The 17,005-nt window shown below is 38.1% G+C and overlaps 2 protein-coding genes across 2 annotated transcripts; one reads left to right on the forward strand and one right to left on the reverse strand.

The window, feature by feature from the left end:
- The first annotated feature begins 576 nt into the window (after nt 1-576).
- On the forward strand, nt 577-6,257 carry LOC137977794 (uncharacterized). Its single transcript, XM_068825161.1, has 3 exons — nt 577-1,170; nt 4,046-4,161; nt 4,953-6,257. Exons 1-3 carry the CDS (start codon nt 840-842, stop codon nt 5,760-5,762), a joined length of 1,257 nt encoding a protein of 418 aa, XP_068681262.1. The 5' UTR covers nt 577-839; the 3' UTR covers nt 5,763-6,257.
- LOC137978356 (uncharacterized) lies at nt 4,158-7,313 on the reverse strand. The gene is made up of 3 exons (XM_068825290.1): nt 7,151-7,313; nt 6,251-6,429; nt 4,158-4,879 (listed from the first exon to the last, which is right to left on the reverse strand). The coding sequence occupies exons 1-3, from the start codon at nt 7,311-7,313 to the stop codon at nt 4,310-4,312; spliced, it is 912 nt and encodes a 303-aa protein (XP_068681391.1). The 3' UTR covers nt 4,158-4,309.
- Between the last annotated feature and the right edge of the window lie 9,692 nt (nt 7,314-17,005).

Genomic DNA, 17,005 nt, shown 5'->3' on the forward strand with positions numbered 1-17,005 from the left:
TTAAAAATGAACAAAATATTTTTCTTTGTCCAATAAAACTTGATTCTTCAAATAGGAAAATCTACCTCCATTACTGCTTGTGATAAGCTAACAAGTTTGGATACAGTGCGAGCCAGCAAGCCAGAAATCGCTGATCCCAATAACTGCAAGCAACTAGGCTAGCCAATGTGTTATTTTAATAGACTAACCAGAGTGGCTCGCTGTCTTGCAGATTATCCGGAATGGTTGCAGTTTTGCTGGGATTTTGTAAACCCCCCCAGGAATGATGAAATAGCCTTGCAACATTTTTTTTTCTTGCTTGCAGCAGTGCAAGAATTTTTTTTCTATTTCATTTGTGCTGCATGCAATTTTTTTCTTCCAACAAGCGCTTGAAGGAAATTTTTTTTCAAAATCACCCACCCAACCCCCCCCCCCTCAAGAGTTAAATTGTAGGCCCCTAATGTTCTCGAATTTTCAAATAAAATGGCGTGACTGATTCTTCAACAAGGCAACCGCACTTGCTATGGTAACTGTCATTCAAACATTGCCAAAGGTGGTTTTCATTTGCTGCGCCCAACTGCGCTCAGAAGTTTTAAGCCCGCCGCACACGGTGAGGAAAGAGCTGAGCAAACTGCCTCGCGAGGCGGTTTGCTCAGCCGTTTCCTCACGTGTGCGGGTAAATCTTGGTGAGAAATTCGCCTCGAGAGGCCGTGAGGAGAAAATCAAACATGTTTGATATTTTTTGCCTCGCGAGGCAAACTCCTCATCGTGTGCGGCCATCGTGAGAATCGAGCTGAGCTTGGTCAAGCAAACATCCAATAGAAATACATGGCATACTCACGTGACTTCAGTGGTTCAAGATGGCGTCGGAACATAATGAAGAACTGTTGGCACTCCTACTAATTCTCTTACTTCGACGACGCCGTCGTAAAAGACAGAAGGATCGCCCAAAGGCATGGGCAAGAAACTGGATCTCCAGAAGTCAGCTGCAAGGAGCATATCCTAATCTTTTACGGGAACTAAACACAGAAGACCCCGAAGCTTTCCGTCAATTTCATCGACTGGATAGAGAGTCCTTTGATACAATTCTGGCCAAGATTGCACCTTTGATAACCAAGAAGGACACACTCATGCGAAGAAGTATCCCCCCAGGCGAGAAACTTTCAATAACCTTACGGTTTCTCGCAACAGGTAAAAAAGTAAACTGAACTAGACCCTCCGTGAGGGTACACTGGGTTGCCTGTGGTACGTGCAGCCCCGGAGGTGGGGGGGGGGGGGGGGGGAAGGGCTCAAGCTTTTTGTGACTCCTAAAGGAGACCAATCTGGGCGTGACTTAAGCAAATTTTGACCTTGGCGGCTTAAAATATTGGCGCTTTGCCCGAAACACCCTAAGCGAGACCAAAATCCAAAATTTACACCCCTAAGCGAGACGACGAGCATCCCCGTCTGTTTCATATGGGAGTACCCCCCCCCCCCCCCCCGGGCTTGCAAAAACTAACCAAAAGGTAATTAACAGGTCCTCACACGTTCGTACGACGAAACAGATCCTTTTCTGAGGTTAAAAACCTGGCTACTGGCCTAACTCTTCTTCCTACTTTCCCAACCGCGAGAAAACCGCGGTAAATCAGCCATCGCCAAAAAATGTTTTTTTTTTCTCAAAAAATATTTAAGTTAGGGGGAAAAAATACATCATTTTAAAGCTAAGAAAATAAGCTTTCCAACAGCATATAACTTATTTACAGAAAACTGAAACATTTTATAAAAGCGAAAGTTGAACGAAAAAATTTAAGAAAAATAACAGTAAAATATGTTTTCTAGGCAAAATTTGGTCATTTTAGCGTTGATTACGAATTTTTGGATGCAAAACTAATATTTTCTGCAATTTATCTGCCTTCTTGGACATAAATTCGACCGAAAACTGATAAGGCACGAATATTTTTAGATTTTTAGGAATAATAGATAACGTGGTTCAATGCGTAATGTGATAATGCGATAAAAGTGTCAAATTTGCGACCCATTGCTAAGGGGAACGGAAGCGATCGCATTACGAATAATTAACCTCTGTTGCCAAAAACCACTCAAATAACCGGTCAGTGTAAAACGCAGACTGCAGACTGCAGACCAGGGATAAAATGCAGACTGAGGGTAAAATGCAGACTGCAGACTGTGGGTTAGTAAAATAATAATGAAAAAAGAGTTATAAGAGTGTTAGTAGCCGTTTGTACTTTCACACTGAAACCCCAACACAGCTCCCATCGCTTTGGTTGCCCCACCGCATGTTTTATCGAACTCTGTAAGAATTGAAGCTGTTTGAATCCTTGTTGTTGTTTGAAAAAGGACAGTTTCGTTAAGTGAGTTGCTTTTAGGCAAAGAAGTCACCACCCCGTAATTCATATGCCCAAGATACCGGGTTTTTGTAAGTTTCTTTTTCTGTCAAGTGTGATAAAGTTTGACAATGAAATGAGCGAAGTCAAAACAAAGATCACAATCGCCCAACTCTTGTTTATGCAAAGTCAAAATTTACTCTCCAAGACGTGTACGACGTGATTTATCACCAGGTAATTCCATCATTTTGGAAATAGCAGCTACTTTATTATTCATCTGCGTCACAAGTTTTCACTGATTTTGGGGCTCATTTTGTTGAAACTCAAGCACGCTTCCAACAGGCTGTGAACCCTTCCTGCTTACAGAGCAATACTAAAAAACTTCTCCCATATCACATTTGAACCTTAAGCTCGAAAATTCAATACACAACATGATATTATAATTCACAAAGGCAGAAAATACCACAGAATCCTTTTCCAGCGAAAATTTTATTGAAACAAACAACATATTTGCTCTTAGAGGCGAAAACCTCTTCCTATTTGATTGCGTGCGTGAAGACAAGAAACTCAATTGTGTCAAATTACCATGTACTTCAGGTAAATACTGCTCACTTTGATTTCGTCTCGACGGGCGATAGATTGTTGTCGAAGTCCAGTACTCGTCGGTTTTGAGATTCATGCCTAGTTTATCCAACTGACTTTCCATTATTGAGCTCCATAAGGGTATATTTTGTTTAAGGATCCACTAAAACGCCATTCGCGTTGCATGACTTTCGACGCCATTGCAGGCTAAGTTAATGATTCTACTGTGTCCACAAGAGAAATCTACGCAGTTCCACTACCCTCTCGATCCTAAGAAAATACGCGCAGAAGGCTCTATACACAAAGACACTACTTACCAGGGGAGTGACAGGCAAGACTTTTACCGACACGGAAAAAAAAAAAAAAAAAGAAAACAAACAAACTAAACGTAGACCTCGACTAGGTTTGCCTTATAAGGCAACCCAGTAATAATGTACTGTACTGAGAAGTTAGTCACGAATAAGAAGCCTTGTTTGGTAAAACGAGAGATCAGCGGGCTGAACAAATACGAAAGAAAAGAACCATTTGTTTTGCTTCCATTGACAAATGCAATGGGAAACGTCAGCAGATTTAACAATTGGCCAGGGTGGGTGATTTCTGGTCAGCAATAATTTTCAATTTTCAAGCAATCTGATGTGCAGGATATTTTTTTTCCCTTTTTTTTCCCCATAAGCTTTCTGTTAAATTTGTTCTGCGTGTAATGTTTTTTTTCCGACAAGCGCTTGCAGGAAATTTTTTTTTTAAAACACCCACCCCTGCCCCCAAAAGTTAAATGGTCGGCCCCTAACTAACCTCGTTCACACGCGTAAAATTGAAAGAATTTGGGCTGTAAAACGAGGCTAGTTGGGCTACATAACACAAAGACAAAAGAATAATTTGTTGGCGGCCATTTTTGCATTCGGCCACTTGATTTCTCAAAAAGGACTTCCCGAGTTGACGAGTAAAATTGCGTGGCAATCTGTTAAGTCTCAGTCCCAGGTGTCAGTGGGTTAATGGGAGGTGGGGGTATAGTTTTTGTCTGGTTAAGGAATGCCAGACTTGGATAACATTTCAAAATCTAGTTGCGTTTTTTTTTAAATGCATGGATCACCTTAACTTTGTCTAATATGACAACATATTGATGAGAACTGTCAAATTGCAACTGATTTCCTATTTTACAGGTGAAAAATTCAGTGACTTGGCTTTTCTATTCAGGAGGGGGGAACGCACGTTGTCTCAAGCAGTTTTTGACACTTGTGAAGCCTTGTTTACTACAATGAAAACAGAATATCTAAAGGTAATGTATTTGGTTATTTGTCTTGCCAGAAATGTAACTTACAACAATAACATTAAAAATGAAAAATCAACCTTTTCTTGTAGTCCTTTTATAGTAAATGTTAAACAACACAACATTAACATTAAAAAATGCTTAGAATGCTCATCACTTAATCAAATCTATTACAGGTAGGGCTTTGTCCCTGTGTCGACCAATCAGAGGGGTACAAAGTCATTTGGTGTGGCATCATCATTTGGTGCTGTTGGTTGGAAAATGGTTTTGATTGCTGTGCAGGCACCAATGGTGGTGAATTGTGCTGTGGACCTAACATTGAATGCATTGTGTTTTGGGTTAGTGTGCCCATTTGTGCCTGGAAGAGAATGTTGCTGATGTTATGTTGTGCTATGTTCCTAGTCACAGGTTCAAGGTCTTGTAGGGTTTCACAAACATAAGCACCAAATGTCTCACACTGGCCACCTTGAGCACTCTTAGCTTTTTTGTTAGCACTTTGACTCAAAGAATTAGCAATGCCCTTGATCAATTGCAACTCCTCTTCCTCTCGTTGTTTCTGTGCTGTCTTGGGACGTGATTTAATTGGCATCTTTGTTGACTGTGGTTCTTCTGGTGTTTCCTTTGAAGGAAATACATGTAGGCCGTCTTCACCAGTGTTGTTCTCATCAATTTCTTCGTGACCAGTGTCACCAGTGTTCCTACTATCTGTACTTGGGGTAGGAGAGGGCTGAAATATATTTTAGTGATGATAAAACAAGTAAACAGTCAAGAATAATGTTTTAAAACTTCTCTCTTTTAAGGTACCAGATACAGCAGACCAATGGGAAAAAGTAGCACGTGAATTTAACAATAAGTGGAATTACCCATGTTGCATAGGTGCTCTTGATGGAAAGCACATAGCCATACAGCAACCACCTAATAGTGGTTCAGAATTCTTCAACTACAAGCACTTTTTCAGTGTGTTACTTCTCGCACTTGTTGATGCTAACTACAAATTTTTGTACGTGGATGTTGGTGCACCTGGCCGTGCTGGAGATGCAGGTGTCTTCGCAGGATCATCATTGAAGCAAGCTTTGGAAAGAAACACCCTCAACATCCCACCAGCTAAAACAATTGAGGGAATTCCAAGTCCAGTAGATTATCATATAGTTGGAGATGACGCTTTCCCTCTATCCAAGAACATTATGAAACCCTATCCTCAGAGGAACTTGGATAAGGCAAAGAGAATTTTCAATTACCGCTTGTCAAGAGCGAGGCGTGTTGTTGAGAATGCTTTTGGCATTCTTGCTAACAGGTTTAGAGTCTTTCTGACAACCATTAAGCTTAATGATGAAAAAGTTGTCACTCTCATTTTAGCTGCCTGTTGTCTGCATAATTTCATGGTCGAAACCAACAAGTCTGCTTATCTAAGTGCTCAAGAAATAGAAAACACAGATCAACACACCATCACTGCAGGCACTTGGAGAAATGATCCTCCTCTTACAGGCCTATCTACGAGCTCAGTTAGAAATCCAGCCCATGCTGCTAAGCAGCAACGAAAGGAGATTACTGAGTACTTTATGTCTGAGTTAGGGTCAGTTCCATGGCAGGATCATATGATAACTCATTAGACTATACATAACCATTAAAGTGCACCTAACCTCAAAAAATTTTCTTTCCATAAGTGAAATGTCTAACATTTATTTTACATTTGCTTCTCTATATTTTACTTTTAATAGGCCTGATGAGGTATGAGAGAGTAACAAAGCTGGCATTCATTTGTCCCATGGACGAGCTAGTGAGAGATATGGGTCTATTCCTTCGATGATGTCAAGAACTAATTTACATTGGCAAGGTTTTTTCTAAACTATAATGCAAAGTAGTTTATAACGACATCGAAGGAATAGGCCCAAACCTCTCACTGCATCGGTCATGAGACAAACCATTGCCAGCATCTTTCTCTTACATGCCTTATGAAGCACATTAAAATGTACCAGTAAAATGTAGAGAAACGAAGGTAAAGTATATGATATCATATTTGATTTTTAACCTTTGCTAAAATAAAAATTTTGATGTTGGGTGCTCTTTAAGGCAATAACTGTAATGTTGAAAGACTTACCAAGTCACAGTTGGAGACAGTTGGCCTTGTAGCAACATGTGGAGCAAGGAACTGCAATTTGTCAAGGAGCCATGCTGTTCGTTTTGAGGGCACCTTTCTGGCAGATCCACTTGGTGGTGCCTTCTTTGCTTTTGTGTAGCTGTTTCGTAGCTGACGTAGTTTGTTTTTGACCCAATCAACTGCAAATAAAATGTTTTATTATTGAATATTTTCCTACTATATTAAATACACAAAAATGTATTATTATAGGTATGGTCAAAGAAAGAGAGCAGACAAGAATGGCATTTTAAACAGTGGACAACATTATTACTGAAAACCATCCATTTCTTTCAAGAAGCACCTTTGTTGAAGGAGCTGATATTTTCAGAGTGGTCCAGGAATATAGCTTTTAGCACTGAGTTGCTTCAAAAGTACAGCAAAATTGGAAATCTTTAGACAGATTCTTCAACTCACTCTTTCCTAAATAAATTCCATTTGTATATTATATGTTGCTTTTAAAAACAAGACACCCAGATAAACAGCAACAAATTCCGGCGACCCATGACCTGCAAACTGGTATTTAAACCCAAGGCCACCTGTCTTGAAACATGTCCATTTCATCAGGCAACCAAGTGGTAAACCTAAATGAATGAGGATGAATTGAAAACAATCATGAAATCGTCAGGAATTCCATATCCTGTACATTTCGTAGCTTACAAGAATGCAGAAACACTCAAGACAAGTTAACATGCGTTGATTGGGCATTTTTCATTCTTTCATTTCTAACATTTTAATACTTACAACAAAAATGGCGCAATACATCTAATTTATAAAACCAAAAAGAAGCTACATGCACAAACTACTAAATTTAATTTCTGGCTGGCTCGAGGAAAATCATAATTTCGTGCAGGTTCGACCTACCGTTCTGGCCCAACTTTTCCGCTATTTCAGACATTGCGACTTCCCGTCGATCCCTGTTCTTGAATTCTGTAGAACTCACGTCATAAAGGCACGTGTATTCAGGCCATAATTCCACGAGTTTCTCCTCCAGTATTACCTCACTCAAAATACTACCCGACGCCATCTTGAACCACTGAAGTCACGTGAGTATGCCATGTATTTCTATTGGATGTTTGCTTGACCAAGCTCAGCTCGATTCTCACGATGGCCGCACACGATGAGGAGTTTGCCTCGCGAGGCAAAAAATATCAAACATGTTTGATTTTCTCCTCACGGCCTCGCGAGGCGAATTTCTCACCAAGATTTACCCGCACACGTGAGGAAACGGCTGAGCAAACCGCCTCGCGAGGCAGTTTGCTCAGCTCTTTTCTCACCGTGTGCGGCGGGCTTTAGGTGCATGAATTGCTGGTTGTTTCATTTCGCAAAGTTACATGTGTATGAAGCAGATGAAAAGGGAATCAAGCCCAGACTGAAATGCTATGAAAGCCTCGTAAGCCTTTGGTAAGCGTTTTAAAACACTGTAACGGAAAATTCTTGATAGAATGACGATCCTCCGACTGACCGACATTTGGCCATGATCAGTTCAGTTATACGCGGAAATAGCGATCTTTTCAGCTTTCTTTTAATTTGGTCCAGTTTAAATTTAATGAGCTTGTATTGTATACTTCATGATCAATAATGGTATGAAAATGTGATAAATCTTAATTCAAAATAATCATTTTCTTGCTACCCCGAGCTTGTTCTGCAGTGAAGAATCAATTTTAGCTCTTTCACAGGTAGCCCAAGCTATAAATATTGTAATTTAATTTGAGCGTCAACGATTACTTTAATACACATAAGGGTTGCGAACGTGTTCAGGAGTCGAAAATAAAGAACACGAATCGAACAAAAATGCCTTACCTTGTCTTCTTAATTAGTACCTTATTTTGTGACCTTATCAGTGAACATTCGCGTACTTTGGCCATTTCAGAGCGACTCGAATGGGTTGTAAGGTTTGCTGTTTTTCTCTCTCTATATTATTTTCGACACCTAACATGTTCACAAATTCCCATACAAACCGTTATAATTTGTGTAACTGATCGTGACACTAATATTGCAACATTACCTTGCGGTATCTTCGGCTTTTTTTGCTTGAAAATGCTAAGAGCAGTATCTGAAGCTCTAGCAATGTTTTTGTGTCCTATCTAACACACGGAATGTGTATGGAATGAAAACCATGTATTGCCTTGTAATGCGATCACGCGAAATTATGGACACCCGCCCTCAAATAAATGGCTATAACAATATTACATGTAGGTTTGCAATTCAGACAATGTCCCCATTCTAATAGACACACGCCTCACTCCCAATGAAATTACTTGAGGATATGAGGAAATAAAGAAATGAAGCAAAATCTGCTAATATAGTTTGTTTTTTGCTTGATCAACAAGAGTTTGCAGATTGTATTTTGTTAATATTGAGTTCAGATTGAAATAAGGATATTGATCTCTTGACTGCCCAGAGGTAGTAATGGATGGAGTCAATAGTCTGCTATTTAAGTTTTCGCCTAAAGCACAATAGTTTTGTTGAGCTTGTTTATACAGTGAATCCCTCATATCTATTAAAAGCACCCCCTTATTAAATTAAAGAGATGCTCTGAGCTTCTATCAGATAATTTAACACCATTTATTTTATTATAAAATGAAACTTCATAGCTAGGAAATATCCATGGGAATTCAGAATCTCAAGAGCAAAGTTCAAAACTTGCACACAGATTTAATTGCACCCTGAGAGTCAGGGTGGTTTAGTGGTTATCTATCGAGCCTCCCACCACTGCTAGCCGGGGTTCAACTCTGTCCGCGGCTTGCAAGTGGGTTGAGTTTCAGTCGATCTCAACCTGACTCGAGGGTTTTTCTCCGGGTACTCCGGTTTTCCTGCCTCATCAAAATCGACTCACAGCTAATTAACACATAGCTGTGGTGCTGTGCTCCGACATCAACATGGACTGTATAGCGGCAGCCAGAGGCGCCCTTGTATGCTTTCAGCCCGATATCGTGAGCTGGCATAAGTCACAAGGGATGTTAAATCCAGACTATGTCATTTTATGAATTTTAAATCCTGTCCACTGCAGTCACCTTTCTTTGTTAAATACAGAGGTTAAAATTTTATCTAAAATCTTAGCGTTTCGGGTAAAGAAGATTCTACCAAATATAATCGATAGTAATCATGGTGGTTATGTGGAAGGAAGGTATATAAGTGAAACCATTAGAACGTTGTACGACATAATGGAATTTACAAAGAATGAGGGTACAAGTGGTATTCTGGCATTTCTGGACTTTGAGAAAGCATTTGACAGCATTGAATGGGACACTATATTCAGATGTCTAGAAGTTTTCGGTTTTGGCCCTATTTTTAGGAGATGGGTTTCAGTTCTATACACTGATGTATCTAGTTGCATTAGTAATAACGGTTTGCATTCAGATTATTCTAGAGAGAGGAGTTCGACAAGGGGACCCTCTTTCACTTTATATTTTTATAACAGTGATAGAATTATTGGCTATAGCAATAAGCGCTAACGATAACATTTGGGGAATTTGTCTTGGGGAGAGTGAGATTAAGTTGCTACAATACGCAGATGATACGACCGGGGTCCTAAGAGACGATTCCTCTCTCAAGACGTTATTGGATGTACTTAAATCTTTTGAAAAAATTTCAGGCTTAGAAAGTAACATTTCTAAATCTGAATGTATGGGTGTAGGAGAAGGTTGCGATTGGAAGGGTGATCTCTTTGGTCTCAATTAACCCTTTCAGGCCCGATAGTGCCAAATGGCACTTATAGATTTTACTCTGTCTAACGCCAGACGATTTTACTCGTCAATGGGGAACCCCTCGGGCCTGAAAGGGTTAAGCTAACAGCATCCAAAAACTATGTCCCCGTTTAACCCTTTCAGGCCCGATAGTGCCAAATGGCACTTATAGATTTTACTCTGTCTAACGCCAGACGATTTTACTCGTCAATGGGGAACCCCTCGGGCCTGAAAGGGTTAATTGGCCTGCACATCCTATTAAATCTTTAGGGGTCTATTTAACTAATGATTATGATGATTTTATTAAAATGAACTATAAACGACTCAAGAAATTAGAAAACACAACAAACTGGTGGAAAGGAAGAGGTTTAACTCTATTTGGTAGGGCTCAGGTAATTAACTCATTTCTTTTGCCCAAGTTAATCTCCATAGCCAGTATGTTTGTTGTTCGAGAGGAAATTATTGAAGAAATAAATAAAGTTGTTCCTAAGTTTTTGTGGAGAGGTCAGGATAGAGTTGTGAGAACTGCCATAATAAATTTGATTTTGAGACTCTAGTGCATTCTCTTCGCTTATCATGGTTGAACAGGTTGTGTAATGGTGAGGAAGCTGGTTGGAAGTCGTATCTTAACTACTTGCTAAAACCTTATGGAGGATCATTTCTTTTTTATTGTGACTATGACCCAAAAGACTTTAAGCTTTCAAACACTTTTTATGCAGAACTGATTAAGTTTTGGGCAGATTTCAGACAAGCCTTTCCTGAAGCTAATAGGTCAAGTTCAGTAATTTGGAACAACAAAAATATTAGGATCAAAAATTATCAAAAATGGAACAAATATAAAATGCAATTTCTTACAATGGACTGGTTTACGAGCAGCTATTCCTATTGTTTTAAGGGGTAAGGAAGATGATGTCAGAAAGGGTGAAAAACTGGGTTTCTATTATAATAACACTTTCTTTGATGTTGCGGTGGCCAAATGCAAACATCATTACAGCATGCTTATTGAGTTGAAAGCTACTCTACCAAATGTTGCAAAAAGGTTGCAGCAAAAATTTAATTAATGTTACTCGTAAAGAATTATCGGAGATCTACCTTCTACCTAATGAAGTCTGTATGGAAACATTTCTAAGGGATTTTCAATTTAAAATTCTTAATAATATAACTTGCACGAATATTCTACTAAAGAAATTGGGAAAAGTAGATTCAGATGTTTGCTCTTTTTGTTGCCGTTCTAGAGAAGAATTGGAACATTTATTTTATCTTTGCCCCTTTTCACAAGTTTTCTGGATAGACTTAAAATTATTTTGGTTTGAAAACATGAAAGAAGACATTACTTTATCTTTGAAAGAAATAATTATTGGCTTCCGTGGAAAAGATCTTCATTTTTTTAAATTATTGTATTTTGTTAGGAAAATCTATAATTTACCAGTGTAGGAGAAACGAGATGAAACTTACTATAAGTCTATTTAAAGTTATGTTTATATAAAAAAAGTATGAAACGGAGTTATATATTGCTGGTAAGACCAACAGTTTGAACAAGTTTCATAAGAAGTGGAAGTTGAAGCCTCTGTCGTAATTTGGTTTCCAGTATTATAAGTGTAGCGAGTGTTTTCTTTTTTTTTTTTATATTATCCCCCTAATTGATAAATCGTTTGAAGGTCAGATTAACAAAACATCCAATCCCATGCAGTTTTATTCAGCTGGGGAATTGGTAGCCCTGTTTTCAAAAAGGTGTTACATGTATAATTGTTTCAAGCCACTGGAATACATGAGAATGAAGAAATATTCCATGAAAATTGCAAACACCCGTGTGCAGTATAATAATTTTTATTAGTAGAATTCTACAAGTATACTAATGCAAATGCTGTAATCTGATTGGCTGAGCCATTGAACACTATCAGCAATTAGGCATGTATTAGCCATTAGGCCATTAGGCACTATCAGCCATTAGGCATTAGGTGATAGTTGATGAGGCCTTCACCTCATGGAAATCTCGAGCTCATAATCTAATTGTTAATTAGAATTTCTCTTCCTTAAAGTATTATTAATTTTGTTGCCCATGTTCTTCCTTTAAATTAGTATTTGACTTGTTTCTCTGTGGAATTTTAAATCATTTGCCAGTAACTTTAAAGAGTGTGTGTGTTTCAGCGCTTTTTATTTTCTTCTGCATCAGGAAAACTAAATAATTTCCGTGCAGGCAGAGTATAGAGATATTGGTTAACACAAGGTAGATGACATTATTGCCTCCTAGCTGGCAAATCAGAATTTACCATCTGCTGGGCTAATCAGAAAGTTCCCCTCCAGGCAGTGCATTTGAATTGGAGAGGTTTTAGAACACCAGGCCTTGGTTGTTCAAAAGGTAGATAGCGATGAATCACTATCCAGTGGATAAACACTATCAAAACCAATTGAGTTATCCAGTGGATAGTGATTTATCCAGTGAATACTCGGATTTCCCTCTGTTCAAGCTTAACTCGATGTTCAAATAACCCATCATTGGCCCATTTGAAATTCCATAAAAGTCACAGTAAAGCTTTTCGAGAATCCTTTCTTCGGCCAGCAAGAGATGCATGTATTTCAACAGCTTACATTTAAAGAGGTAGTATCATGGAAATTATCCCTTTTATTTCAACCATAAAATTGCTAAATCAATTTTCAGTGACCGTTTCATTCTTAAATAATATTGAAAACCATGTATTGCCTTGTAATGCGATCACGCGAAATTATGGACACCCGCCCTCAAATAAATGGCTATAACAATATTACATGTAGGTTTGCAATTCAGACAATGTCCCCATTCTAGTAGACACACGCCTCACTCCCAATGAAATTACTTGAGGATATGAGGAAATAAAGAAATGAAGCAAAATCTGCTAATATAGTTTGTTTTTTGCTTGATCAACAAGAGTTTGCAGATTGTATTTTGTTAATATTGAGTTCAGATTGAAATACGGATATTGATCTCTTGACTGCCCAGAGGTAGTAATGGATGGAGTCAATAGTCTGCTATTTAAGTTTTCGCCTAAAGCACAATAGTTTTGTTGAGCTTGTTTATACAGTGAATCCCTCATATCTATTAAAAGCACCCCCTTATTAAATTAAAGAGATGCTCTGAGCTTCTATCAGATAATTTAACACCATTTATTTTATTATAAAATGAAACTTCATAGCTAGGAAATATCCATGGGAATTCAGAATCTCAAGAGCAAAGTTCAAAACTTGCACACAGATTTAATTGCACCCTGAGAGTCAGGGTGGTTTAGTGGTTATCTATCGAGCCTCCCACCACTGCTAGCCGGGGTTCAACTCTGTCCGCGGCTTGCAAGTGGGTTGAGTTTCAGTCGATCTCAACCTGACTCGAGGGTTTTTCTCCGGGTACTCCGGTTTTCCTGCCTCATCAAAATCGACTCACAGCTAATTAACACATAGCTGTGGTGCTGTGCTCCGACATCAACATGGACTGTATAGCGGCAGCCAGAGGCGCCCTTGTATGCTTTCAGCCCGATATCGTGAGCTGGCATAAGTCACAAGGGATGTTAAATCCAGACTATGTCATTTTATGAATTTTAAATCCTGTCCACTGCAGTCACCTTTCTTTGTTAAATACAGAGGTTAAAATTTTATCTAAAATCTTAGCGTTTCGGGTAAAGAAGATTCTACCAAATATAATCGATAGTAATCATGGTGGTTATGTGGAAGGAAGGTATATAAGTGAAACCATTAGAACGTTGTACGACATAATGGAATTTACAAAGAATGAGGGTACAAGTGGTATTCTGGCATTTCTGGACTTTGAGAAAGCATTTGACAGCATTGAATGGGACACTATATTCAGATGTCTAGAAGTTTTCGGTTTTGGCCCTATTTTTAGGAGATGGGTTTCAGTTCTATACACTGATGTATCTAGTTGCATTAGTAATAACGGTTTGCATTCAGATTATTCTAGAGAGAGGAGTTCGACAAGGGGACCCTCTTTCACTTTATATTTTTATAACAGTGATAGAATTATTGGCTATAGCAATAAGCGCTAACGATAACATTTGGGGAATTTGTCTTGGGGAGAGTGAGATTAAGTTGCTACAATACGCAGATGATACGACCGGGGTCCTAAGAGACGATTCCTCTCTCAAGACGTTATTGGATGTACTTAAATCTTTTGAAAAAATTTCAGGCTTAGAAAGTAACATTTCTAAATCTGAATGTATGGGTGTAGGAGAAGGTTGCGATTGGAAGGGTGATCTCTTTGGTCTCAATTAATTGGCCTGCACATCCTATTAAATCTTTAGGGGTCTATTTAACTAATGATTATGATGATTTTATTAAAATGAACTATAAACGACTCAAGAAATTAGAAAACACAACAAACTGGTGGAAAGGAAGAGGTTTAACTCTATTTGGTAGGGCTCAGGTAATTAACTCATTTCTTTTGCCCAAGTTAATCTCCATAGCCAGTATGTTTGTTGTTCGAGAGGAAATTATTGAAGAAATAAATAAAGTTGTTCCTAAGTTTTTGTGGAGAGGTCAGGATAGAGTTGTGAGAACTGCCATAATAAATTTGATTTTGAGACTCTAGTGCATTCTCTTCGCTTATCATGGTTGAACAGGTTGTGTAATGGTGAGGAAGCTGGTTGGAAGTCGTATCTTAACTACTTGCTAAAACCTTATGGAGGATCATTTCTTTTTTATTGTGACTATGACCCAAAAGACTTTAAGCTTTCAAACACTTTTTATGCAGAACTGATTAAGTTTTGGGCAGATTTCAGACAAGCCTTTCCTGAAGCTAATAGGTCAAGTTCAGTAATTTGGAACAACAAAAATATTAGGATCAAAAATTATCAAAAATGGAACAAATATAAAATGCAATTTCTTACAATGGACTGGTTTACGAGCAGCTATTCCTATTGTTTTAAGGGGTAAGGAAGATGATGTCAGAAAGGGTGAAAAACTGGGTTTCTATTATAATAACACTTTCTTTGATGTTGCGGTGGCCAAATGCAAACATCATTACAGCATGCTTATTGAGTTGAAAGCTACTCTACCAAATGTTGCAAAAAGGTTGCAGCAAAAATTTAATTAATGTTACTCGTAAAGAATTATCGGAGATCTACCTTCTACCTAATGAAGTCTGTATGGAAACATTTCTAAGGGATTTTCAATTTAAAATTCTTAATAATATAACTTGCACGAATATTCTACTAAAGAAATTGGGAAAAGTAGATTCAGATGTTTGCTCTTTTTGTTGCCGTTCTAGAGAAGAATTGGAACATTTATTTTATCTTTGCCCCTTTTCACAAGTTTTCTGGATAGACTTAAAATTATTTTGGTTTGAAAACATGAAAGAAGACATTACTTTATCTTTGAAAGAAATAATTATTGGCTTCCGTGGAAAAGATCTTCATTTTTTTAAATTATTGTATTTTGTTAGGAAAATCTATAATTTACCAGTGTAGGAGAAACGAGATGAAACTTACTATAAGTCTATTTAAAGTTATGTTTATATAAAAAAAGTATGAAACGGAGTTATATATTGCTGGTAAGACCAACAGTTTGAACAAGTTTCATAAGAAGTGGAAGTTGAAGCCTCTGTCGTAATTTGGTTTCCAGTATTATAAGTGTAGCGAGTGTTTTCTTTTTTTTTTTTATATTATCCCCCTAATTGATAAATCGTTTGAAGGTCAGATTAACAAAACATCCAATCCCATGCAGTTTTATTCAGCTGGGGAATTGGTAGCCCTGTTTTCAAAAAGGTGTTACATGTATAATTGTTTCAAGCCACTGGAATACATGAGAATGAAGAAATATTCCATGAAAATTGCAAACACCCGTGTGCAGTATAATAATTTTTATTAGTAGAATTCTACAAGTATACTAATGCAAATGCTGTAATCTGATTGGCTGAGCCATTGAACACTATCAGCAATTAGGCATGTATTAGCCATTAGGCCATTAGGCACTATCAGCCATTAGGCATTAGGTGATAGTTGATGAGGCCTTCACCTCATGGAAATCTCGAGCTCATAATCTAATTGTTAATTAGAATTTCTCTTCCTTAAAGTATTATTAATTTTGTTGCCCATGTTCTTCCTTTAAATTAGTATTTGACTTGTTTCTCTGTGGAATTTTAAATCATTTGCCAGTAACTTTAAAGAGTGTGTGTGTTTCAGCGCTTTTTATTTTCTTCTGCATCAGGAAAACTAAATAATTTCCGTGCAGGCAGAGTATAGAGATATTGGTTAACACAAGGTAGATGACATTATTGCCTCCTAGCTGGCAAATCAGAATTTACCATCTGCTGGGCTAATCAGAAAGTTCCCCTCCAGGCAGTGCATTTGAATTGGAGAGGTTTTAGAACACCAGGCCTTGGTTGTTCAAAAGGTAGATAGCGATGAATCACTATCCAGTGGATAAACACTATCAAAACCAATTGAGTTATCCAGTGGATAGTGATTTATCCAGTGAATACTCGGATTTCCCTCTGTTCAAGCTTAACTCGATGTTCAAATAACCCATCATTGGCCCATTTGAAATTCCATAAAAGTCACAGTAAAGCTTTTCGAGAATCCTTTCTTCGGCCAGCAAGAGATGCATGTATTTCAACAGCTTACATTTAAAGAGGTAGTATCATGGAAATTATCCCTTTTATTTCAACCATAAAATTGCTAAATCAATTTTCAGTGACCGTTTCATTCTTAAATAATATTGCTTCTGGATCACTGCAGTGATCACTATCCACTGGATAACTCAATTGGTTTTGATAGTGTTTATCCGCTGGATAGTGATTTATCGCTATCTACCTTTTGAACTAACCAAGGCCTGGTGTTCTAAAACCTCTCCAATTCAAATGCACTGCCTGGAGGGGAACTTTCTGATTAGACCTATGCAAGAGAAGATTTTGAAAACTTCGGCCCGACATTTTCAAGTTGGCATTCATTTTAATCTTGGCTGCGCGTAACTAAAAACACTTAAGAATGGTTTCTGTGAGCTAAAATAGCCATTTTTGCAGAAACTTTGGCCATTTGTTTGCCATCAG

The sequence above is a fragment of the Montipora foliosa genome, chromosome 1, assembly GCF_036669935.1.
Source record: "Montipora foliosa isolate CH-2021 chromosome 1, ASM3666993v2, whole genome shotgun sequence".
NCBI classification, from domain to species: domain Eukaryota; kingdom Metazoa; phylum Cnidaria; class Anthozoa; order Scleractinia; family Acroporidae; genus Montipora; species Montipora foliosa.

Bases quoted from the DNA above. Each gene is read 5' to 3' on its own strand.
- LOC137978356 (XM_068825290.1), bottom strand. From the start codon at position 7,313: ATGGCGTCGGGTAGTATTTTGAGTGAGGTAATACTGGAGGAGAAACTC. The intron at 6,430-7,150 runs GTAGGTCGAACC...TTTTATTTGCAG, and splicing joins GGAAAAGTTGGGCCAGAACG to TTGATTGGGTCAAAAACAAA. The intron at 4,880-6,250 runs GTAAGTCTTTCA...AATATATTTCAG, and splicing joins CTGTCTCCAACTGTGACTTG to CCCTCTCCTACCCCAAGTAC.
- LOC137977794 (XM_068825161.1), top strand. From the start codon at position 840: ATGGCGTCGGAACATAATGAAGAACTGTTGGCACTCCTACTAATTCTC. The intron at 1,171-4,045 runs GTAAAAAAGTAA...CCTATTTTACAG, and splicing joins CTTACGGTTTCTCGCAACAG to GTGAAAAATTCAGTGACTTG. The intron at 4,162-4,952 runs GTAATGTATTTG...CTCTCTTTTAAG, and splicing joins TGAAAACAGAATATCTAAAG to GTACCAGATACAGCAGACCA.